At 35.5% G+C, this 26,309-nt stretch overlaps 1 protein-coding gene across 1 annotated transcript in view; it reads left to right on the top strand.

Annotated features, from left to right (window-relative positions):
- TEX11 (testis expressed 11) overlaps positions 1 to 26,309 on the top strand; it is a 247,613-nt gene that overhangs the window by 131,747 nt on the left and 89,557 nt on the right. Inside the window, exon 17 of the mRNA XM_049643926.1 lies at positions 25,501 to 25,603. Coding sequence (XP_049499883.1) covers positions 25,501 to 25,603 — 103 coding nt within the window. The remainder of the gene's footprint in view (positions 1 to 25,500; positions 25,604 to 26,309) is intronic.

The raw sequence follows: 26,309 nt of genomic DNA, 5'->3' as shown, positions 1-26,309 counted from the left end.
TCTCTCTCTGTCTCAAAAATAAATAAACATTAAAAATTTTTTAAAAAAAACTTTATCTTGTAAGTTTCTGAACTTGCAGCCACTAACATGAACTTCATCAACTTCTCCTTTCTTTACTCATCTCTTTACTCTTTCTTCCTTATCTCTTAGAAAGAACGTTCTCTGGAAACCTTCTCTACCAATCTCACTTTAGCTCTTTAATATTTTTCTCTCAACTATTTCTTTCCTTGTCACTACAGTTATTTTGAGGTCTTTTTTATTCAGAAACCTTTCTTCATTCTTGTCATCCTACTCAAATTACAGTTCTCTCTTTGTCCTTCCTTTTTTCACCAATCTTTTTAACCTAAAATTAATGCTGACATTTTTTTAGTGTCCATTTATTTAAAAAAATGTTTATTGACTATTATACATTAAGTACTGTCCTAGGCATTGGAGTATAGTAATGAACAAAGTAGACATAAACACCTATACCCATGGAGTTTATCGTTCTACTAGGAGAGACAGACAATAAAAAGATGAATATTATGGTATATTACAGAGGTCAACAAATTTTCTGTAAAGAACCAGGTAGTAAATATTTTAGGTTTTCTAGGCCATACAGCCTTTGTTGTAAATACTCAACTCTGATTTTGTACCATGAAAGCAATTGTAGACCATATGTAAACAATTTGGCATGGTTGTGTTGTAATAAAACTTACTTAGGAACACTGAAATTTGAATTTCATATAATTTTCATGTGTAATAAAATATTATTCTTCTTTGGAATTTTTTCAACCTTTCAAAAATGTACAACCCTTCTTAGTTTGTGGACTGTACAAAAATAGATGGTGGTCTAGAAGTGGCCCAAATGCCATAGTTTTCTGACCCTGTTATATTAAATAGTGGTAAGTGCTAAGGAGAAAACTAAGCAGGAAAGGGTGGCATTAAATATTTTAGAAGAGCAATGAAGGGTTGAAATTTTAGATAACAGTGGCCAAGGAAGGCCTCAGTGAGAAGGTGGCTTTTGAATAGAGACCTGAGGAAGTGAGGGATCTGGCTATGTGGATATCTGAAAAAACAGCAGTCCAAATAGTGGGAATTGAAAGTGCAAAGGTTGTGGGGATAGGAGCATACCTGGGGTATTTGAGGGATAGCAAAAGGACTAATGTGGCTGCAACAGAAGTAATATTAGGAAAAGCAGAAGCTGTGATCAGGGAAGTAGTGGGGAAACAGATCCCATAAGAAAGACATCGTAGGTCATTGTAACGATTTATGTCATTAACTCTGAGTGAGATGGGAAGCTAATGAGGGGCCTTGGGCAGAGGAATCACATGATATGACTTGCATTTTAATAAGATCACTCTTATCACTGTGTTGGATAGACTAGGGTGGGTGCAAGGGTGGAAGCAAGGAGACCAGTTTGGAGGCCATTGAAATAACAAGGCAAGAGATGAGGTGGCATGGACCAGTGCGGAAGAATTGTGGATCGGGATCAGATTCTGGATAGATTATAAAAGTAAAGATGATAGAATTCCCTGACATACTAGACAGGGTAGAAGAGAAAGAATAGACAAGGCTGACTCTAAGGTTTTTGGCCTCACCACCTACTCCCCACTTGATTTTTACATCTATGATTCTATAAACTGCTCTTTTGAAGACAAGTGACCTTTTAATGATCAAGTCTAATCTTTTCTCAGTCCTTCTTGTCTTCTGATCTCTCTAGAACAAAACAGTATAATACTGTCAACCACTTCATCCTTCTAGAAACCTTCTCTTTGGCTTCTATGACATCTTCTCTTAATCCTATTTATTATTCTGACTATTCTTTCTCTATTTCTGTTACTGTCTCTTTTCACCAAATAAATATTGGATGAGGGCAAGTACTATGTTTATCCTGTTCACTATTTTATCCCTAACACCCACAACCATGCTTTCAATAAACATTTGTTGAATGAATTTATTCTCTGATCTCTCTTTTTTCTTCTGTACACTCTACCCTCAGTAATCCTTTTTAGCTTCAACTCTTCATTCCCAAATCTGTATGTCTAGCCCTGATCTCTGTCATAGCCCACATTCACTTTTATACTATCTTTGGGTATATCCAGCTCTTGTCTAAGACTGAAATTTTAGATTCATGGATTCCTTCTTTTCTATTCATCATGTGCCATGTCTGATCAATTCTACCTCTGCAATATTTTTGCCAGCTGTCTCCTCTTCCATCTTTACCTCACTACTCTAATCCAAGCTTTCATCACCTCTATGACTATTAGAATAATATTTTAACAGTTACAGGGAGCCACTCGATAGTCTTCAGTGGCTCCTTGTAAATAAAGACCAAATTCCTTAGTTCTAGTGTCCTCCAGAATCCATAAATAATGATCCTGTTTTATTTCCATTACATGTATACTATGTTTAGCCTGAATTGAATTATTTGTAGCTTCCTAACCATGATCTATGCTTTTCTACCTCTGTACCCTTTTCCATGCTTCTCCATTGCAAAATACCTCTTCGCTGCATCCCTACATTATGAAATTTCCCTTTTCAGAGCCTATCCTAGTGACAGTCTTAGCTTTATAAGGAAATTTCTGAGTCTTGCTCTTCCACTAAAACTTTGTAACATTTCTGTTTATACCCAGGTGCTTATGTTCTGCCTTGTGTTCTAGTTATTTATATACCTGACTTAGTCCCCTATTAGATTGCCACCTCCTTGAGGGAGGGACCATAGCTTACCTTTATTTTCCCTGATAGCTAGCATAGAGCCTAATGCATAGTGAACACTCATTACATAAAGAATAGTCATAGAAACTCAATAAATACCTGTCAGTTTCTTGTGATGAAAGGAATTGCACTTGTTCATGCTATTTCTGATAATTGGAAACTAAAAGTGATCAAGATCTGTGCTTGATTATCAGAACTGAAGGAGATTGTATTATATTAGAAATCACCCCATTATTCCTTTCTATCATTTCTTTTCCTTTTGGAAGAGGGAAACACATTTTGTTTTATTTTTTTTAAATGAAATACTAAATCATATTTCAGAAGTTAATTTGGGTGGGTCAAAGGAGTTGGAGAATATATTCCTCTAAACTCTTAGTAGATTATGTTACAGATTCCTTAGTTCATGCATTTAGCAACATCCTTTTGAGATAGCAATTCTAAATATAGGTAATTTCTTTGGTTTATTTTTGAAATCATATAAATGTATATTTTTCATTGCCATTATCCACTGAGTATCTCCAATACTTTGTTTGAGACAATATTAAACTATGTAGTTTCATAGACATCAACTCTGAGTTTCTAGTACCTTAAGTCCAGTATCTTAATTTTATTATATTATTTTTGAGAGTTTTTAAGTGGTTTGTGTAAGTCATAGGCTTGAATAGACAGATTTAGTGGGTCTAAGTATAGGAGCAATTGATCAGAACTTGATATGAGATTTTGTTGCAAATCATAACAAAACCTTAATTTTCATTAAGAGATGGGTAATATCTTGGTGATCTTGGTAAACGGTAATATTCAGCTGAGCATTCTTTAACTCAGTGCAGAAATCTCATCCTCAGGTAACAACTGCAATTTAGCTACATGAAATATCATTAGTACTACTCTAGATTGATGAAATTAAAGCACATTCTCAAAGCACAGTGTGGTGATAAGACTTACAAGATAAGACTTTTTATAGAATATTTATATAACCTAAAGTGAAGACAACCACGTCTCATGTGTCGGTTTTACATTGGTTCTATTTACTATATAGAGTTTTAAAATCATGCCATTCCATTGTAGGACTGAAAATGACCTTGTGATCAGAAGAAATAAACTAGTAATGTTCACTAGGTGGCACTGTGGGCTTTGTTTCTATTATAATAGCTTTTCATTGATTTTGTGATGCTTTGGCAGGTATAGCTGTTCCCACAAATGTATCTGTATGAATATAAAAGAAAACACAAGTAAAAATGAGACGAAGTTCTGTTGTAGCTCATTCTTGATACAGCTATACCATAAAAATACTGTAATTGAGGTTTCAAGTCAACAAATATTTACTGAATGCCTAATTTGTGCCTGGAATTATAGAATAAGTAGAATACATGATCCTTTCTATATAGATCAGCTTAAAGTATTACTGTAGAAACAAAGTTTACATGTACAACATAATTACAAAGTAATAAAAGTACACATTCAAATATCAAGTAGTGTGGTATATATATATCATATGAATTTAGAATCAGAATATGTCGATGAAGCTTTATGAATACTGACTATGAATACTGTATGAATGACTTTATGAATACTGACAGAAGCTTTTTTTTTTAAACATTTATTTATTTATTTATTTTTGAGACAGAGAGAGACAGAGCATGAACGGGGTAGGGTCAGAGAGAGAGGGAGACACAGAATCTGAAACAAGCTCCAGGCTCTGAGCTGTCAGCACAGAGCCCGACGCGGGGCTCGAACTCATGGACCGCGAGATCATGACCTGAGCTGAAGTCGGACTCTTAACCGACTGAGCCACCCAGGCGCCCCTGACTGAAGCTTTATGAATACGTACTTATGACTTAAAGCTGAAAAGAGTAACTAATATGTCAGAAGACAGAGTCAGATAGATAATCACACCTCAATAGGCTGAAATGGTGATCCCATTTGAACAAGATGCAGATCCAGTTATGGGAATAACAAAATATTCCATACTTGGATCCCCCAAAACAACTGTACAAGAACAGAATAGATGAAATATCACTTAACAGTAGTACAGGTAGGGGCGCCTGGGTGGCTCAGTCCGTTAAGCATCCGACTTCAGCTGAGGGCATGATCTCGAGGTTTGTGAGTTCCAGCCCCGCGTCGGGCTCTGTGCTTACAGCTCAGAGCCTAAAGCCTGCTTGGGATTCTGTGTCTCGCTCTCTCTCTGCCCCTCCTCTGTTCACGCTCTGTCTTTCTCTGTCTCAAAAATAAATAAAACATTTTAAAAAATTAAAAAAAAAAACAGTAGCACATGTAAAAGATTTGTTGTTTTTAGTTGACTGTGAGCTCAACATAAGCCAATAATGCTAAGAAAATTAATTCAAATTAAGTTGTGTCAATAGAAATGTGAAGGAGTGGTAATCGCCCTGTATTCTGCTCTGGTTATAGCATACCTGCAGTATTGTGTAGGACTAGGAGGCAACACTTTTGAAGGATGATTTTGACAAACTCTAAATAGAGTGCCAAGGGGTAGGCACTCAGGGTGGTGAGACCACTCAAACCATCTTACTTGAAGAATAGTTAAAAGTAGATAGGGATTTTAAACTTGGAAAATGGAAGATTTAGAAGGAACATTAATAGCTTCCTCCTAATATTTGAATGAATGCCAGTGATCAAAAGAATTATATTTATTTCATGCATATTTCCATGGGTGAGACATATAAGGAGTAAGATTTCAGGTCATCATAAGGAAACTCTGTCTAATGATTAGACCTGTCCCAAACTGAAATGGATTTTCTTAAAATATAGTAAATTCCCTCTCCCTGAAGGTATTTAAGCAGAGACTGAATGACTGACTACTTGGTGTGAGTGTTATAAAGAAGATTCAAGCATCAGAAGAATTTTTTTGACTAAGAGAATCTTCCAACCATATCGGTCTAAGATATTATAGTCTGGCAAAATCTATAAATAGTCAAAGAAGATTTTTTGGAGTTCATAAGTTCAAAGATTGTTGAATTTTTAGAACCAAAGGGGCTCTTACAAATCATTATTAATTTACTTTAAAAATTGAATTTATTGAAGTATAATTTACACTAAAAACCACCCCAGTATACCCACTACCTCAATCTAGTTATAGAATATCTTCACTACCTCAGAAGATTCCTTTGTGCTCCTTCCAAGTCAGTCCCCATCTACACTCTCGGCCCCAGGCAATGACTAATACATTATTCATCACTATTGATTAGATTTACTTATAGATTTATCTAGATTTACAGAGTTTCATATACATGTAATCATACAGTCTGTGCTTTCTTTTGGTCTAACTTCTTTCATCATAATGTTTCAGAGAATCACTCATGTTGTTACATATATCAGTAGATTGTTCCTTATCATTCCTGAGTAATATTCCATGGATATATCACAATTTGTTTATCCAATTATCTATTGGTGGACATTTTGGTTGTTTCCAGTTTGAGGCTATTATGTATAATGCTACTATGAACATTCAAGGCAGAAGTCTCTGTATAGATATTTGTTTTGATTTCTCTGGGGAAGTATCCAGAAGTGGAATTGCTGAGTTATGGTAAGTTATATGGTAACAATATTTCTAAGTTTATAAGAAACCACCAAAGTGTTTTCCAAAGGAGTTTTACCATTCTACATTCCTGTCATCAATGGATGAAGGTGCCAGTTCATCCACATCCTTGTCAACATACGGTATTTTCAACTTTTTAATTTCTATAATTCTAGTAGGTATGTTGTGGGTTTGTTTTAATAAACTCAAATTTATTATATTTTCTGTTATGGTTTGTTTATTATGTCCTTAGAAATCTTTTCTTGCCCCAGGATGAAAGAATTTTTCTTCTGTGCTTTCTTTTTTTTCACTTTTGATATGTTTTATTATAGCAATCCTAATAAGCTTGGCTGTACATTGGCTGTACATTTCTTCTATGCTTTCTTATAGACATTTTATAGTTTTAGCTGTTTTTAGACCTGTGTTCCATTTTGAGTTAATCTATGTGTGTGTGTGTATTTGTGTGTGTGCACATAAAGAAGAGAGAGACAGAGATAAAGGTTAAGGTTCATTTTCCCCCCATACAGATTCCATGTTCTTCTAGTACCAGTATTGAAAGACTGTCCTTACCCAATTGAATTATCTTGGCACCTTTGTCAAATATCAGGTGATCATAAATATTGAGATCTGCTTCTGTACTCTGTTCTATTCTGTACTCTATTCTGTTGATTCCATTGATTTCTTTGTATATGTCCTTATGCTAATAATACCTCACTGTCTTGACTAATGTTGTATTACAGTAAGTCTTGAAATCCAGCTGGTAAGTCCTCAACTTTGTTCTTTTTTAGAATCTTTTGACTACTCTAAATCCTTTATATTTCCACATAAAGTGCAAAATCAGCTTATTATTTACTACAAAAAAGTGTCTGGTGGGATTTTTATTGGGATTGCATTGAATCTTTAGGTCAACTTAAGAAACAGTTAACATCTTAACAGAATTGTATTCAAATCCATTAACACAGCATAGCATTTTATTTATTTAGGTCTTCTTTAATTTCTTTCATCATTATCTTATAGTTTCCAGCACAAGAATCTTGCTTATTTTTTGCTGACTTTATCCCAGAGAATCCGTGTGTTTTTTTTTTTTAATGTTTATTTAATTTTGAGAGAGAGAGACAGAGACAGAGCACGAGCAGGGGAGTAGTAGAGAGAAAGAGGGAGACCCAGAATCCGAAGCAGGCTCCAGGCTCTGAGCTGTCAGCACAGAGCCCAACGCAGGGCTCGAACTCACGAACTGCAAGATCATGACCCGAGCTGAAGTCAGGCGCTCAACCTACTGAGCCACCCAGGTGCCCCGAGAATCCGTGTTTTTGATGGTATAGTAAATGGTCTTACTTTATTATTTCAATTTCCAAATGTTCATTCTAACATTTCCAAATGTTCATTGCTAACATATAGAAATATAATTGATTTTTAAAATTATGGTAAAATGTACCATCTTAACCATTTTTTAAGTGCACAGTTCTGTGGCATTAAGTACATACACAATATTCTGCATCCCTCTCCACAACTCTTTTTAGCATGCAAAACTGAAACTCTGTATCCACTAAACAATAACTCCTTGATCTCTTCACTGCTTAACCCTTGGCAACCACAATTATGTGTTCTGTTTCTATGGCTTTGACTACTTTAGCTACCTCATATAAGTGGAATCAGACAATATTTGTCCATTTGTAACTGGTTTGTATCACAGAGTGTAATGTCCTCAAGGTTCATCTGTGTTGTAGAATGTATCAGAATTCCCTAACTTTTTAAGACTCAGTGATATTCCACTGTATGTATATACCACTTTTTGTTTATCCATTCATCTGTTGATGAACCCTTGGGTTGCTTCCTTTTAGTTTTTGTGAATAAAATTGCTATGAGCTAGGTATACAAGTATCTGAGTCCCTGAATTCAGTTCTTTTGTATATATACTTAGGATTATATGGTAATTCTATGTTTAACATTTTGAGGAATAGCCACTGTTTTTTACATGATGGCTATGTCATTTTACATTCCCACCAGAAAGCAGAAGTGTCCCAATTTCTCCACATCCTGATCAATTTCTAGTTTTTTGATAATAGCCATCCTAGTGGGTATGAAGTGGTCTCTTGTATTTTGATTTGCATTTCCCTAAATGAGCACTGATGTTGAGCATCGTTTCATGTACTTATTGGTCATTTGTATATCTTCTTTGGAGAAATTCCAAGTCTTTCTGCCCATTTTTTAATTGGGTTGTTTATTTTTTAGTTGATGAGTTGTAGGAGCTCTTTATGTATTCTGGATATTGTTATTATCAAGATATAATTTGTAAATATTTTCTCCCACTCTATGGATTGTCATTTTCCTTTCTTGAATAATGTCCTTTGAAGCACAAACATTTTGTACTTCTGATGAAGTCTAAGTATCTATTTTTTAGTTTAGTGTCTTATCCAGGAAATCACCACCAAATCCAATGTCATAATTTCCTCTTATGCTTTCTTCTAAGACTTATAATTTTAACTTTTACATGTAGGTCTTTGATCCATTTTAAGTTACTTTTTATATATGGGGTACAATAAAGATCTGACTTCATTCTTTTCCATGTGAATATCCTATTTTCCCAGGATAATTTGTTGAAAAGACTGTCCTTCCATTGAATGGTCTTATCAGTCTAATAAAAAATCATTTGAACATATATGTGAGGGGTTATATCTGGGCTTTCTATTCCGATTCATTGGTCTGTATGTCTGTCCTTATGCAAGTACCACACTGTTTTGATTACTGTAGCTTTGTACTAAGTTTTGAAATTAGGAAGTGTGAGTCATCCAAGTTTGTTCTTTTTTTTCCAAGTTTTTTTGGCTACTCAGAGTCCCTTAAGATTACATATGAATTTTAGGATGAGTTTTTCTATTTCTACACACACACACAAAAAACAAAACAAATGGCATTGAGATTTTCATAGGGGTTGCATTGAATCTGTAGATCACTTTGGTTGTCTTCTTTTTTTAATGTTTATCTTTTATTGTGGTAGAATATATATAATCTTCAATTCTAGTTAATTTTAAAAATTTCCTCCTTTAAAATTTTAAAATGTTCCCTGTGTTCTTATGACATTATTGACTGTATTTATTACTCTCATATTTCTTTTTGTCAGTCTTCATTTCTGAAGTAATTTCTTCTAATTTTTTCTGAGATCTAACACTTCATTTCTGATTTTTTCTAATTCTGATTTTATGCCATTCTTTTATATCTTGTATAATTTTCTTAATGTTTTCAACCTCATTTTGAAATGGTTGGTTACAGTTTTGACCTTTTGTAATTGAAGTATAATTAACATACAATGTTATATTAACTTCTGGTGTACAACACATTCAGTCAACAGTTCTATAATTAGTGCTGACCGTGATAAGTGTAGACACCATCTGTCACCATACATTATTACAATATTACTGACCATATTCCCTATGCTGTACTTTTCATCACTATGACTTATTTTATAAATGGAACTTTGTACCTCTTAATCGCATTTATCTATTTTGCACATCCCCCCCCCCCCAACTTCCACTTTGGCAGCCACCAGTTACTTCTCAGTATTTGTTGTTTTTGTTTGTTTTGTAGATTTCACATATAAGTGAAATCATGTAGTATTTATCTTTCTCTGATTGACTTACCTCACTTATCATAATACCCTTTAGATCCATCCATGTTGTTGCAAATGGCAAGACCACATTGTTTTTTATGATTGAGTAATATTCCAGTGTGTGTGTGTGTGTGTGTGTGTGTGTGCACGTGCACACACACTGTATACACCACTTTATTCATCTGTCAGTGAGCACTTGGGTTGCTTCTGTATATTAGCTATTGTAAACAATGCTACAGTAAACATAAGGGTGCATATACCTTCTTGAATTAGTCTTTTCATTTTATTTAGGTAATACCTGCAGTGGAACGGTTGGATCATATATTAATTTTTACTATAAAAATAGTATTACTGTTTTTTATTTTTTCTGATGAGCCTCTGTACTGTTTTCCACAAGGGCTGTAACAATTAACATTTCAATCAACACTGCAATGAGGATTCCCTTTTCTCCACATTTCTTGCCAAAACTTGTTCATTCTTGTCTTTTTAATACTAGCCATTCTAACAGATGTAAGGTGATATCTCATTGTGGTTTTGATTTTCATTTCCCTGACAATTAGTGATGTTGAGTTATCTTTTCATGTGTCTGTTGGCCATTTGTATGCCTTCTTTGGAGGAATATCTATTCAGGTTTTCTGCCCATTTTTAAAAAATGGGTTGTTTGTTTTTTGGTGTTGAGCTATATAAGTTCTTTATATATTTTGGATACTAACCCTTTATTGGCTATGTCATTTGCAAATGTCTTTTCCCATTCCATAGGTTACCTTTTAGTTTTGTTGGTTGTTTCTTTTACTATGCAGAAGCTATTTATTTTGGTATAGTCCAAATAGTTTGTTTGCTTTTGTTTCCCTTGCTTGAGAAGACACATCCATAAATAGTTGCTAAGGCTGATGTCCAAGAGATTACTGCCTATGTTTTCTTTTAGGAGTTTTGTGATTTCAGGTCTCACATTTAGGTCTTTAATCCATTTCTATTTTATTTTTTGTATATAGTGTAAGAAGGTGGTCCAGTTTCATTCTTTTGCATGTAGCTGTCTAGTTTTCACAGCATCATTTTTGAAGAGACTGTTTTCCCCATTGTATATTCTTACCTCCTTTGTCAATAGATTAATTGACCATACAGGTGTGGGTCTATTTCTGAGTGTTCTATTCTGTTCTATTGACCTATGTTTCTGTTTATGTGTCAGTACCATACTGTTTTGATTACTATAGCTTTGTGGTATCTTTTGATATCTGAAATTGTGAAACCTCCAGCTTGATCTTTCTTAAGATCGTTTTGGGGGTGCCTGGGTAGCTCAGATGGTTAAGCATCCAACTTCAGCTCAGGTCATGTGGGTTTGAGCCCCACGTCAGGCTCTGTGCTGACAGCTCGGAGTCTAGAGCTGGCTTCAGATTCTGTGTCTCCCTCTCTCTCTGCCCCTGCCTCTCCCCAACTTGTGTTTGCACTCGCTCTCTCTGAAAATAAAATAAACATTAAAAATATTAAAGATAGTTTTGACTACTTGGGATCTTTTCTGGTTCTATACAAAATTTAAGATTATTTGTTCTTGTTCTGTGAAAAATGCTATTGGTATTTTAATGAGGGATGGCATTGAATATATAGATTACTTTGGATAGTATGCACATTTTAATATTCTTCCAATCCATGAATTGGGTATATCTTTCTGTTTGTATTCCTTTTTTTTTAATGTTTATTCATTTTTTTCAATATATGAAATTTATTGTCAAATTGGTTTCCATACAACACCCAGTGCTCATCCCAACAGGTGCCCTCTTCAATACTCATCACCCACCCTCCCCTCCCTCCCACCCCCCATCAACCCTCAGTTTGTTCTCAGTTTTTAACAGTCTCTTATGCTTTGGCTCTCTCCCACTCTAACCTCTTTTTTTTTTCCTTCCCCTCCCCCATGGTCTTCTGTTAAGTTTCTCAGGATCCACATAAAAGTGAAAACATATGGTATCTGTCTTTCTCTGTATATGGCTAGGAATTTACCCAAGGGATACAGGAATACTGATGCATAGGAGCACTTGTACCCCAATGTTTATAGCAGCACTCTCAACAATAGCTAAATTATGGAAAGAGCATAAATGTCCATCAACTGATGAATGGATAAAGAAATTGTGGTTTATATACACAATGGAGTACTACGTGGCAATGTTTATTGATTTTTGAGAGAGAGAGAGAGACAGAGTGCAAGTGGGGGAGAGGCAGAGAGAAGAGGGAGACACAGAATCTGAAGCAGTCTTCAGGCTCTGAGCTGTCAGCACAGAGCCCGACGCGGGGCTTGAACTCACGGACCATGAGATCATGCCCTGAGCTGAAGTCGAATGCTCAACCGACTGAGCCACCCAAGCACCCCTGTATTCCTTTTTTATGTAATAAATAGTTTCTTTTATTTTTCATAAATGAAGGTGATGAGGAAAAGCAGGCTTAGAGGAAGAAGAGGGTGCTTTCAAAGGCTTTGGAGGTTCTTTACCTCGTCTAATGTGACTTCAAAAACTTTAAACTTTAAAAAAAATTTTATATATGATTTATTGTCAAGTTGGCTAAGATACAGTGTATACAATGTGCTCTTAGTTTTGGGGGAAGATTCCTGTGATTCATTGCTTACATACAACACCCAGTGCTCATCCCAACAAGTGCCCTCCTCAATGCCCATCACCCAATTTCCCCTCTCCCCTGCCCCCTCCATCAACCCTCAGTTTGTTGCTTGTATTTAAGAGTGTCTTATGGTTTGCTTTCCTCCCTCTCTGTTTATAACTATTTTTTCCCCTTCCCTTCCCCCATGGTCTTCTGTTAAGTTTCTCAAGATCCACATATGAGTGAAAACATAGGATATCTGTCTTCCTCTGGCTAACTTATTTCACTTAGCATAACACCCTCCAGTTCCATCCACGTTGCTGCAAGTGGTAGGATTTCATTCTTTCTCATTCCCAAGTAGGATTCCATTGTATATATAAACCACATCTTCTTTATCCATTCATCAGTTAATAGACATTTAGGCTCTTTCAATAAATTGGCTATTGTTGAAAGCACTGCTATAACATTGGGGTACATGTGCTCCTATGAATCAGTACTCCTGTATCCTTTAGATAAATTCCTAGTGGTGCTATTGCTGGGTCATAGAGTAATTTTATTTTTAATTTTTTGAGGAACCTCCACACTGTTTTCCAGAGTGGCTGCACCAGTTTGCATTCCACCAACAGTGCAAGAGAGTTCCTGTTTCTCTACATCCTCGCCGTTTGTCTTCTTGGATTGCTTTCATCAGTGTCTTATAGATTTAGAGCATAGGTCTTTCACCTCCTTGGTTAAATTTATCCCTAGTTATTTTATTCTTTTTAGTGCAATTATAAATCAGGTTTTTAAAGATTCTATTTAAATTCAAATTAGTTAACATACAGTGTAATATTAGTTTCAGGTGTATAATATAGTGATTCAACACTTCCATGCTACACCCGGTGCTCATCACAAATACATTCCTTAATCCCCATCACCTATTTGACCCATCTCCCACACACATCCCATCTGGTAACCATCAGTTTGTTCTCCATAGTTAAGAGTCTGTTTTTTGGTTTGACTCCCTCTCTTTTTTCCCCTTTACCTGTTTGTTTTGTTTCTTAAATTTTCCACCTATGAATGAAATCATACAGTATTTGTCTTTCTGTGACTTCCTTCATTTAGCATAATACTCTCTACCTCTATCCACATTGTTGCAAATGAAAGATTTCATTCTTTTTATTTACTGACTTTGAGACAGAGAGAGCTGGGAGAGGGACAGAGAGAGAGGGAGAGGATCCCAAGCAGGCTCCATGCTCAGGAGCCTGATGCAGGGCTCAATCTCATGAACCGTCAGATCATGACCTGAGCCAAAATCAAGAGTCAGACTCTTAACTGACTAAGCCACCCAGGTGCCCCAAGATTTCATTCTTTTTGATGATTGAGTAATATTCCATTACACACACACACACACACACACACACACACACTACCACATCTTTATCCATTCATCAGTCGATGGACATTTGAATTCTTTCTATAGTTTGGCTATTGTAGATAAGGCTGCTATAAACATTGGGGTGCACGTATCCTTTTGAATCAGTATTTTGTTTCCTTTGTGTAAATACGTAGTAGTCTAATTGCTGGATCGTAGGACAGTTCTATTTTTAATTTCTTGAAGAACCTCCATACCATTTTCCAGAATGTGTGCACCAGCTTGCATTTCCACCAACAGTATAAGAAGGTTTCCCTTTCTCTACATCCTGTCCAGCACCTATTGTTTCTTACATTGTTGATTTTTAGGCATTGTGACAGGTATGAGGTGGTATCTTATTTTAATGTTTTTGTTCTTATCATTGACTAATTTTAATAAACTTAAAAAATTATATTTCCATTCTTTCATTGTTTCAACATTATAATTTCCCTTTTTTTGTTTCAAATTTTTAAACTCTAGTTAGTTAACATATAGTGTAATATTGGTTTTAGAAGTAGAATTTAGTTGTCACTTACATATAACACCCAGTGCCCCACAGAACAAGTGCCCTCCTCAATACCCATCACCCATTTAGCTCATCCCCCACCCCTTCCCTCCATTAACCCTCAGTTTGTTCTCTGTAGTTAAGAGTCTCTTGAGGTTTGCTTCCCTCTCTTTTTTTCCCCTTTGTTCATCTGTTTTGTTTCTTAAATTCCACATATGAGTGAAATCATATGGTTTTTGTCTTTCTCTGAGTTATTTCACTTAGCATAATACACTCTAGCTCCATCCACGTTGTTGCAAATGGCAAGATTTCACTCTTCATTCTTCTTTATCTATTCATCAGTCAGTGAACATTTAGGCTCTTCCCATAGTTTGGCTATTGTTGATAAGGCTGCTATAAATATTGGGGTGCATGTGCCCCCACTGAATCCGTATGTTTGTACCATTTGGGCAAATCCCTAGTAGTGTAACTGCTAGATTGTAGGGTAGTTCTATTTTTTTAATGTTTATTTTTGAGAGAGAGTGAGAGAGAGAGAGCACGCGGGAGGGCCAGAGAGAGAGGGAGACAGAGGATCTGAAGTGGTCTCCACGCTGACAGCAGAAACCCTGATGCAGGGCTTGAATTCACGAACTGTGAGATCATGACCTGAACCAAAGTCAGATGCTTACCCAACTGAGCTGCCCAGGTGTCCTGGGTAGTTCTATTTTTAACTTTTTGAAGAACCTCCATACTGTTTCCCACAGTGGCTACACCAGTGTGCATTCCCACCAACAGTGTAAGAGGTTTCCCCTTTCCCCGCATCCTTGCTAACATCTATAGTTTCCTGTGTTGATAATTTTAGCCATTCCCACAGGTGTGAGGTGCTATCTCATTTTGGCTTTGATTTGTATTTCCCTGATGATGAGTGATGTTGAGCATCTTTTCATGGAAACATGTCTATTTATGTCTTCTGCCCATTTTTTTAAAACTTGGATTATTTGTTTTGAGGGCGTTAAGTTTTATAAACCATTTATATATTTTAGCTACTAACCCTTTATCAGCTATGTCATTTGCAAATATCTTCTCCCATTCCATAGGTTGCCTTTTAGTTCTGTTGATTGTTTCCTTCACTGTGCAGAAGACTTTTATTTTGATGTAGTCCCAATAGGTTGTTTTTCTTTTTGTTTCCCTTGCACTGGGGACATATCTAGAAAGAAGTTGCTTATGGCCAATATCAAAGAGGTTGCTGCCTGTGTTAAGGTTTCAGGTCTCACATTTAGGTCTTTGATTCATTTTGAATTTATTTTTATGATGTTGTAAGAAGTGATCCAGTTTAATCCTTTTACATGTTGCTGTCCAGTTTTCCCAACACCATTTGTTAAAGAGACTGTCATTTTTCCATTGGATATTCTTTCCTGTTTTGTTAAAGATTAGTTGACCATATAGTTGTGGGTTCATTTCTGGGTTTTCTATTCTGTTCCATTAATCTATGTGTCTATCTTGTGCCAGTACCATACTGTTTTGATCACTACAGCTTTGTAATATAACTTGAAATATGGAATTGTGATAGCTCCAAGCTTTGCTTTTCTTTTTCAAGGTTGCTTTGGCTATTTGGAGTCTTTTGTGATTCCATACAAATTTTAGGATTGTTTGCTCTACTTCTGTGAAAAATACTGGTGGTATTTTGAAACGGATTGCATTAAATATGTAGACTGTTTTGGGTGATATATACATTTTAACAATATTTGTTCTTCCAATCCATGAACATGAGTGTCTTTCCATTTCTTTGTGTCATTACTGATGGAATGATATATTCCATCAGTGTTAGATAGTTTTCAGAGTATAAGTCTTTTACTTTTTTCATTAGGTTTATTTCTAGGTGTCTTATGATTTTTGGTGTAATAGTAAATGGGATCTAGTCTTTGATTTCTCTTTCTGCTTCTTCATTTTTAGTGTGTAGAAATGCAACAGATTTCTGTATGTTGATTTTGTATCCGGCAACTTTACTGAAATTGTGTGTCAGTTCTAGCAAATTTTTGGGTAGAGTCTTTTCGTGTTTTCTATATGGTGTATTGTGTTGTCTGAAAATAGTGAAAGTTTGACTTCCTTGCCAATTTTGAGGCTTTTTATTTTCTTTCCTTTTTGAAAAAAATTTTTTATGTCTTTATTTTATTTTGAGAGAGAGACACAGTATGAGTGGGGGAAGAGGTAGAGAGAGGGAGACACCGAATCTGAAGCAGGCTCCAGGCTCTGAACTGTCAGCACAGAGCCTGACGTGGGGCTCCAAGTCACAGACTGTGAGATCATAACCTCAGCTGAAGTCGAACGCTTAACTGACTGAACCACACAGGCGCCCTTGGAGGCTTTTTATTTCTTTTTGTTGTTGGACTGCTGAGGCTAGGACTTCCAGGACTATGTTAAATAACAGTGGTGAGACTTGACATTCCTGTCTTGTTCCTGACCATAGAGGAAAAGCTCTCAGTTTTTCCCCATTGAGGAAGATATTAGCTGTGGTATTTTTTGATATGGTGTTTACTATGTTGAGGTAATTTCTCTCTACTTTGTTGAGGGTTTTTTTTTTTAATCAAAAATGGATACTATATTTTGTCAAATGCTTTTTCTGCATTTTTGAAATGATTATATGGTTTTTATCCTTTCTTTTATTAATGTGGTGTATCACATTGGTGGATTTATGAATAATGAACCACTCTTAAAGTTTAGGAATAAATTCTAGTTGAGCATGATGAATGATTCTTTTAATGTGTTTTTAGATTCAATTTGTTAGTATTTTATTGAGAATTTTTACATCCATGTTCATCAGGGATATTGGCCTGTAGTTCTATTTTTCAGTGGAGGTTTTTTTTTTTTTTCTTTTCCTTGCTTTGGAGTCAGAGTAATGCTGGCTTCATAGAATGAATTTGGAAGTTTTTCTTCCATTTCTGTTTTTTTGGAATGGTTTGAGAAGAAGCCATCTGGCCTTGGACTTTTGTTTTTTTGGGAGATTTTTGGTTACTGACTCAATTTCTTTGCTGATTATCAGTCTGTTCAAGTTTTCTATTTCTTACTGTTTTTGTTGTGATAGTTTATATAATTCTAGGAATTTATCCATTTATTCTAGTTTAGCCAATTTGTTGTCCTATAATTTTTCATAATATGCTTTTAGAATCCTTTGTATTTCTATGGTGTCAGTTTTTATTTCTCTTCCCTCATTTCTTTTTTTTTTTTTTAATATATGAAATTTACTGTCAAATTGGTTTCCATACAACACCCAGTGCTCATCCCAAAAGGTGCCCTCCTCAATACCCATCACCCACCCTGCCCTCCCTCCCACCCCCCATCAACCCTCAGTTTGTTCTCAGTTTTTAACAGTCTCTTATGCTTTGGCTCTCTCCCCCTCTAACCTCTTTTTTTTTTTTTTTTTTTCCTTCCCCTCCCCCATGGGTTTCTGTTATGTTTCTCAGGATCCACATAAGAGTGAAACCATATGGTATCTGTCTTTCTCTGTATGGCTTATTTCACTTAGCATCACACTCTCCAGTTCCATCCATGTTGCTACAAAAGGCCATATTTCATTTTTTCTCATTGCCACGTAGTATTCCATTGTGTATATAAACCACAATTTCTTTATCCATTCATCAGTTGATGGACATTTAGGCTCTTTCCATAATTTGGCTATTGTTGAGAGTGCCGCTATAAACATTGGGGTACAGGTGCCCCTATGCATCAGTACTCCTGTATCCCTTGGATAAATTCCTAGCAGTGCTATTGCTGGGTCATAGCTCTTCCCTCATTTCTGATTTTATTTCAGTCATCTCTCTTTTTTCCTTGAGAAGTCTGGCTAAAGGTTTATCAATTTTGTTTATGTCTTCAAAGAACCGGCTCTTGGTTTCCTTGATCTTTTCTATTTTTTAAGACTATTTCATTTATTTCTGCTTTAATCTTTATTATTTCCTTCTTTCTACTAGTTTTAAGCTTGTTCTTTTTTTTTATCTTTTAGGTATAAGGTTAGTTTGTTTCAGATTTTTCTTGTTTCTTTACAGAGGCCTGTATCACTATAAGGTTCTTTCCTAGAATTTATTTTGCTGCATTCCAAAGAGTTTGCACCCTTCTGTTTTCTTTATTTGTCTCCATGTATGTTTTGATTTCCTATTTGATTTATTTGTTGACCTATGTGTTTAGTATCATGTCGTTTATCCTCCATGTGTCTTTTTCCTCCAGATTTTATCTTTTTTTAAAAAAAACAATTTTTTAAATATTTATTTATTTTTGCAAGAGAGAGGCAGAGCACCAGAGGGGGGAGGTAGAGAGGGAGACACAGAATCCGAAGCACGCTCCAGGCTCTGAGCTGTAGCACAGAGTCCGATGGCGGGGCTGGAACTCAGGAACCCTGAGATCATGACCTGAGTGGAAGTCAGATGCTTAACCAACTAAGCCACTCCAGATTTTGTCTCTTATTTCAGTTTATTGTTGTCAAAAAAATGCTTGGTATGATTTCAATATTCTTAAATTTATTAAGACTTTTTTTGTGGGCTATCATGTGACATATCCTGGAGAAAGTTTCATATGCACTTGATTTTGAAGATTTTGATTACTTATTAAATCTTACCTGTTATTGGTCTGTTCAGATTTTCTATTTCAACCTGATTCAATCTAGATAGGTTGCATGTTTCAAGTATTTATCCATTTTTTTAGTTTTTTCAATTTGTTGGTATATAATTATTCATAGTAATAATTTATGATCATTTGTATTTCTGTGGTGTCAGTTTTCATGTTCTAAGCCAAACATGATGCATCCCATAAGCTTGGATATGCTGTGTTCCCAGTTTCTTTTGTCTCAAAATACTTTGTGATTTTCCTTTTGATTTCTTCTTTGACCCATTGGCTGTTCGGGAATGTGTTGTTTAATTTCCATGTATTTATTAATTTTTCATTTTTCAGTCATTTATTTTTAGTTTTTTACCATTGCGTTTTGAAAAGACACTTGATAGAATTTCAGTCTTCTTAAATTTGTTAAGGCCTGCTTTCTAGCCCAACTTATGGTCTATCCTAGAGAATGATCCTTGGGTGCTCTTTAGGAGAAGTATATATTCTGATGCTATTGGATAGAATGTTCTGTAAATATTTGTAAGGCCCATTTTGTCTATAGTGTTATTCAAGTCCACTATTTAATTTTCTGCCTGGGTGATCTATGCATTGTTGAAAGTGGGGTGTTGAAGTCCCCTATTGTTTGTTATTGCTCTCTATTACTCTCTTCAGTTGGTTAGCATTTGATTAATTGTTAAATTCAAGTATAATTAATATACATTGTTATATTAATTTCGGGAGTACAATCTAATGATTCAACAATTGTATACATGTCTTAATGCTCATCAAGATAAGTGTACTCTTGGGGTGCCTGGGTGGTTCAGTCAGTTAAGCATCTCACTCTTGGTTTCAGCTCAGGTTGTGATCTCATGGTTTGTGAGATTGAGCCCCGTGTCTGCTTGGGATTCTCTCTCTCCATAGCTCTCTGCCCCTACCCCACTCACTCATGCACACATGCTCTTTCTCCCTCTCTCTCAAAATAAATAAACTTAAAAAAAAAAGATAAGTGTACTCTTAATCACCTTTGTTTCACTTATCCCCTACCCACCTTTTCTCTGGCAGCCACCAGTTTGTTGTCTTTATTTAGAGTCTCTTAATGTCTGTACCCTTTTTCCCCCTTTGTTTTGTTTCTTAAATAACACATATGAGTGAAATTATATGGTATTTGTCTTTCTCTGACTGATTTCACTTAACATTATATTCTCTAGACTCTCTAGTTTCATCCATGTTATTGCAAATTGCAAGAGTCCATTAATTTTTATGGCTGAGTAATATTCCACAGTGTATATATACTATGTTTTTTTTTTAATCCATCAATGAACATTTGGGTTGTTTCCATATTTTGGCTATTTTAAATAATGTTGCAATATACTGTAAATAATGCTGCAATAAGCATAGGGGTGTAATGTTTTCAAATTAGTGTTTTCCCTTTTTTAGGTAAATGCTCAGTAGTAGAATTACTGGATCATATGGTAATTTTAATTTTAAGTTTTTGAGGAAACTCCATAATGATTTCCACAGTGGTGCTACCAATTTTCATTGCAACTAACAGTACATAAGGGTTCCTTTTTCTCCATATCTTTGCCAGCACTTGTTATTTCTTGTGTATTTGAATTAACCGTCCTGACAGGTGTGAAGTGGTATCTCACTGTGGTTTTAATTTGCATTTCCATGATGATTAATGATGTTGAATATCTTTTTGGTTAATATAAGTTTTAAATGTTTAGTTGCTCTAGGGGCACCTGGGTGGCTCAGTCAGTTAAGTGTCTGACTTCAGCTCAGGTCATGATCTCATGGTTCGTGGCTTTGAGCCCCACATTGGGCTCTGTGCTGACAGCTCGGAGCCTGGAGCCTGCTTTGGATTCTGTCTCCCTCTCTCTCTCTGCCCCTCCCCACTTGTGCTCTGTCTCTTTCTCTCTCTCTCTCTCTCAAAAATAAACGTTAAAAAATTTTTAAAAATATTTCCTTGCTCTAATGTTGAGTGTGTATATGTTTACAATTGTTATATCCCCTTGATTAATTGACCCCTTTATCACTATATAGCGGCCTTCTTTGTCTATTGTGAGCAATTTTGACTAAAGTCTATTTTATCTGATATAATCACTGCCACTTTTGCTCTTTTCCTCACCATTTGCATATAATATCATTTTCAGTCCTTTCAGTTTATGTGTTTCCTTAAAGATAAGTTAGTCTCTAGTAGGTAGCATACTGTTGGAGTTTTTATAATAATAATAATTATTATTATTGTTATTATTAAAAACCCATTCAGGGGCATCTGGGTGGCTCAGTTGGTTAAGCATCCAACTTCGGCTCAGGTCATGATCACTTCATGGGTTTGAGCCCCGTGTCAGTCTCAATGCTGACAGCTCAGAGCCTGGAACCTGCTTCAGATTTTGTGTCTCCCTCTCTCTGCCCCTCCCCCGCTCGTGCTCTGTCTCTGTCTCTCTCTCTCTCTCAAAAATAAATAAACATCCAAAAAAATTATTTTAAAAAAACCCATTCAGCCACTCTGTGTTTTTGATTGGAGAATTTGTTCCATTTATATTTAAAGTAGTATTGATAGGTAAGTACCTACTATTCCCATTTTGTTAATTGTTTTCTTAGTTTTTAATTCCTGTATTTCTTTCCTTCTATTGCTGTCTTTTTTTAATGCTTATTTATTTTTATAAATTTTTTAATGCTTATTTATTTTTGAGAGAGAGAGATAGAGAGAGAGACAGACAGAGCATGAGTGGGGCAGGGGCAGAGAGAGAAAGGGAGACACAGAACCTGAAACAGGCTCCAGGCTCCGAGCTGTCAGCACAGAGCCTGACGTGGGGCTCGAACTCACGAACCATGAGATATGACCTGAGTTGAAGTCAGACCCTTAACCAACTGAGCCACCCAGGCTCCCCAATGCTTATTTATTTTTGAGAGAGACAGACCGCAAGCACAGGAGGGGCAGAGAGAGAGGGAGACACAGAATCCCAAGCAGGTGCCAGACTCTAAGCTGTCAGCACAGAGCCCAAAGTGGGGCTCGAACTCATGAACTATGAGATCATGATCTGAGCTGATGTCAGACACTTAACTAACTGAGCCACCCAGACGCCCCTCTCTTGCTGTGTTTTTAAAAATTATTCTTGTAGGGGCGCCTGGGTGGCTCAGTCGGTTAAGCGTCCGACTTCGGCTCAGGTCATGATCTTGCGGTTCGTGAGTTCGGGCCCGCGTCGGGCTCTGTGCTGACAGCTCAGAGCCTGGAGCCTGTTTCAGATTCTGTGTCTCCCTCTCTCTCTCTGACCCTCCCCCATTCATGCTCTGTCTCTCTCTGTCTCAAAAATAAATAAACGTTAAAAAAAATTAAAAAATAAAATAAAATAAAAAATAAAATAAAAATTATTCTTGTAGTAGTATGCTATAATTCCTTTTTGTTTATCTTTTATGTATGTAGTATGAGTTTTTTCTTTGTGGTTATCATGCGGTTTACATAAAACATCTTCTAGATATAACAGTCTATTTTAAGCTGTTAACTACTTATCTTCAAATGCATAGAGAAACTCTACACTTCTGCTTCTGCTCTCCCCACATTTATGCTATTCATGTCACACTTTACATACTTTTATATTGCACACCTGTTAACAAATTTTTATAGCTATAGTTGTTTTTAATATTATTGTTTTTAACTTTTATAGTAGAGATAAAAGTGATTTACACAGTATCATAACAGAATTGGGGTGTTCTGAATTTTATATATTTTTATAACCTATTGAACGATATTTTGGATGCTTCCAAGTTTGCACAATTTGAGTGAAGTTTCTATAACCATTAACATGCAGATTTTTGTGTGGACATTAGCTTTCAGCTCATTTGGGTAAATGCTAAGAAGGACAGTTGCTGAATCATATTGTGAGAGTATGTCTAGTTTTATAAAAAACTACCAGACTATCTTCCAAAATGGCTCTACTATATTTTTTCTTACTAGAAATGAATGAGAAGTATAATTTCTCCACATACTCACCAGCATTAGCTTTTGTCAGTGTTTTAGATTTTAGCCATTTTAATAGTTGTACAGTGATATTGTTCTAATTTGCATTTCCTTGGTGAAATATAATGTTGTGCATCTTTTTCTGTGCTTATTTGCCATCTGTATGTATTCATTAGTGTGGTGTCTGTTCAAGTCTTTCTCCCAATTTGTTTGTTTGTTTGTATTTTGGGAGAGCACTCACGTTCCCTCTCCCTCTCTCTCAAAATAAATAAACAAACATAAAAAATAAAAATGCAACATCACAAGCACAATCCATGAAAGAATAAAGTGTGGGTTGGACATCATTAAAATTAGAAACCTCTGATCTGTGAAAGACTGTTAAGAGAATGAAAACATAAGCCATACTGTGAGAGAAAATATTTGCAAAATATGTACCTGATAAAAAATTGGTGTCCAAAATATACAAAGAATTCAACAATAAAGCAACAAACTACTAAATTATAAATTGGGGAAAAGGGGGCATCTGGGTGGCTCAGTTGGTTGAGTGTCTGATATCGGCTCTGGTCAAGATCTCTCAGTTCATGAGTTCAAGCCCCACATTGGGCTCATTGCTGTCAGCCTGTCAACCTGTCAGCACTGAGCCCACTTAGGATCCTCTGTCCCCTCTCTCTGCCGCTCCCCTGCTTGTTCTCTCCCAAAAATAAATAAGTAAATAAATAAATAAACCAACAAATAAATAAATAAATAAATAAATCAGGGAAAAACAAATACCATATGATTTCACTCATATGTGGAATTTAAGAAATAGAACAAATGAGTATATGGGGACAAAAGAGAAAGGCAAACCAATAAACAGACTCTTAACTATAGAGAAGAAACTAATGGTTACCATAGGAGAGGTGAGTGGTGGGTAATGGGTTAAATAGGTGATGGGGATTAGGTAGTGAACTTGTGCTGAATACTGGGTGTTGTATGGAAGTGTTGAATGTTCACACATGAAACTAATATTACACTGTCTGTTAACTAACTGGAATTTAAAGGAAAACTTTAAATAAATAAGTAAAAAATAAAGAGTCATCACCAGATCAAAGATCACTTCAATTTTCTTCTATGTTACTTTCTAAGAGTTCTGTTCATTGGGGTTTTATATTTAGGTTCATGACCCATTTTGACTTAATTTTTGGAAGGTTTATGATCTGTGTTCTGATTCTTTTTTTTTTTTTTTTTTTAGTTTGCATGTGGATTTCCAGCTGTTCCAACACAATTGGTTGAAAGGACTATCCTCTTTCTTTTTTTTAAATTTCTGGTAACCCCCTCTACCAGTGTGGAAATTACTTAGTGTTTCAGTTCTTTTAATGGTTGTCTTAAGAGTAGAGTCCTTATTTAACTGTCCATGTTTTCAATGTCTGTACTGCACTTTTGCTAATTTACGTTATTTTTCAGTTCATTAATTTTCCCTTCTCATGTTTCTAATCTGCCATTAAGCCTATCCATTATGTTTCCACTTGGGTTATTGTATTTTTCATTTCAAGTAGTTCCTCCTTTTCAAATCATCAAGGTCATATTTTGTGTTTTATGTTTCCTACAAAGTTCTGTGATATACAAGATGTGTAACAACTAATATGGCATGGGCAGTAGTCAGTCAGAATTGATATCAGGTGGAAACAACCACTGTATTGTATCAAAATGTCCTATTGAATATCAACCTATATATATATCAAAAATACATATATATCTTTTATTTCCTTGAACTTTAAAAACAGGTGTTTTATAGACAGTTTTTGATAATTTTGGTGTCTGCATTTTGAGAATCTGTTTCTGCTATCTGTTGTTTCTGCTGAGTCTCACTTATGGTGCCTTGCTTTTTAGTATGCTTGATTTTTTTTATGTTTACTACTCATGATTCTTGAAAAATTATTTTTGGAAACATTTTGAAGCTTAAGATGAAGTTTCCTTCCCCCAGAAAGGATTTACATTTGCTTCTTCAGATGCTTGGGACCAACATCAACCATTCATGAATCAACCATTCATCACTTGAGGTCTTTTGGCTTCCCCTATGATGTAATTTGGTGCTGTAAATGTATGAGAAAGCCTGTGTCACCCCACAGAGATTGGTTCTCCCCACCCCATTCTGCTGTGTTCCTCTCAGAACCAAAGGAACTTTCTTTGCACTCCCCTGGGGATGTGGGTAGAAGTAGTTTACTTGTGGTTTGCCCTTAGCCTAAGAGTGTGATCCCTTGGGTCTTGATGTCTTTTTCCCTGACCTGGTGAGTTTCATTAAATCTAAGCTAACATTTGTTTAGATTTATAAATGCCCCCAGAAAAAAAGTGGCTTTAATTCTCTGCTTGTTTCTCTGGAACCTCACTTTTCCTTAGGTTTTAGTGTCTTGTAAGTTGCTTTGGAATAGAAAAAAATGTTATCTAACATTTTTCATTGTTTTCAGTAGGAGGGTCAGTCTGACGTATTTAATGCACCCTATTTACATAAGCAGAACTCACTGCTTCTTTAGTGTTTTAAGAGAACAGTTCTTTAAAAATTTTACTTAGAATCACATCTTTTCATGATGAGTATCCTCAGCCGTTGTGATTATGTTAATAATATTAGTAAAATATGGTAAGGTCTTCCTTATTACTTTTATAAAAGAGGTCCAATATTTCTCTTTTTCAGGCTAGAGCATCAGTGAGAGAAGCTGAACGACATGATCCTACAAATATTTTCACTCAGTTTTATATATTCAAGATTGCTGTTTTAGAGCAAAACTCTACCAGAGGTATAAATGTTATTTATGAATTATATTTGACTGTTAATACAAATAATAATAATCCTTTTGTACTTTAAAGGAAAAAAATTGTTTTTAAGACAGCGGAGTTGTATATTCTATATTCTAGCTTTCCTATGTAATTAAAAATTATGTTTACAAAGCTTTGGGATAGGAGGGATTTTATACTGTAAACCCAATTCAGTTAAGAGTTGTTTTAGACAATCAAAGTCTCCAGCTTACTTTTATTTTAATTTTTTATTAGTGTTTATTTATTTTTAAGAGAGAGAGAGAGAGAGAGACCAGGAGCAGGGAAGGGTCAGAGAGAGAGGGAGACAGAGAATCTGAAGTAGGCTCCAGGTTCTGAGCTGTCAGCACAGAGTCCGATGCGGGGCTTGAACCCATGAACCAGAGCTGAAGTCAGACGCTGAACAGAGCCACCCAGGTGCCCCAAAATAGATTTCCTATTAAACTTTGTCATATTCTATTAAAATAAAATAATTTTACTTCTTAAACATAACACCAGCTCAATCTTTTTACTTTTTCCCCAGTTATCTGTGACCATTTTTTAAAGCCATGTTTATTGATGATATATAGAATAAAATTTACTAGTGTATGATTCTGTGGGGTTTATATTAATAATTCTGTGAATAATTCTATTTGTTTTGACAAGTATATACAGTTAGGTAACCATCATTACAATCATGATACAGAACAA

The sequence above is a fragment of the Panthera uncia genome, chromosome X (assembly GCF_023721935.1).
Source record: "Panthera uncia isolate 11264 chromosome X, Puncia_PCG_1.0, whole genome shotgun sequence".
In the NCBI taxonomy this organism is placed as follows: domain Eukaryota; kingdom Metazoa; phylum Chordata; class Mammalia; order Carnivora; family Felidae; genus Panthera; species Panthera uncia.
This window is presented reverse-complemented; position numbering and strand designations above follow the sequence as displayed.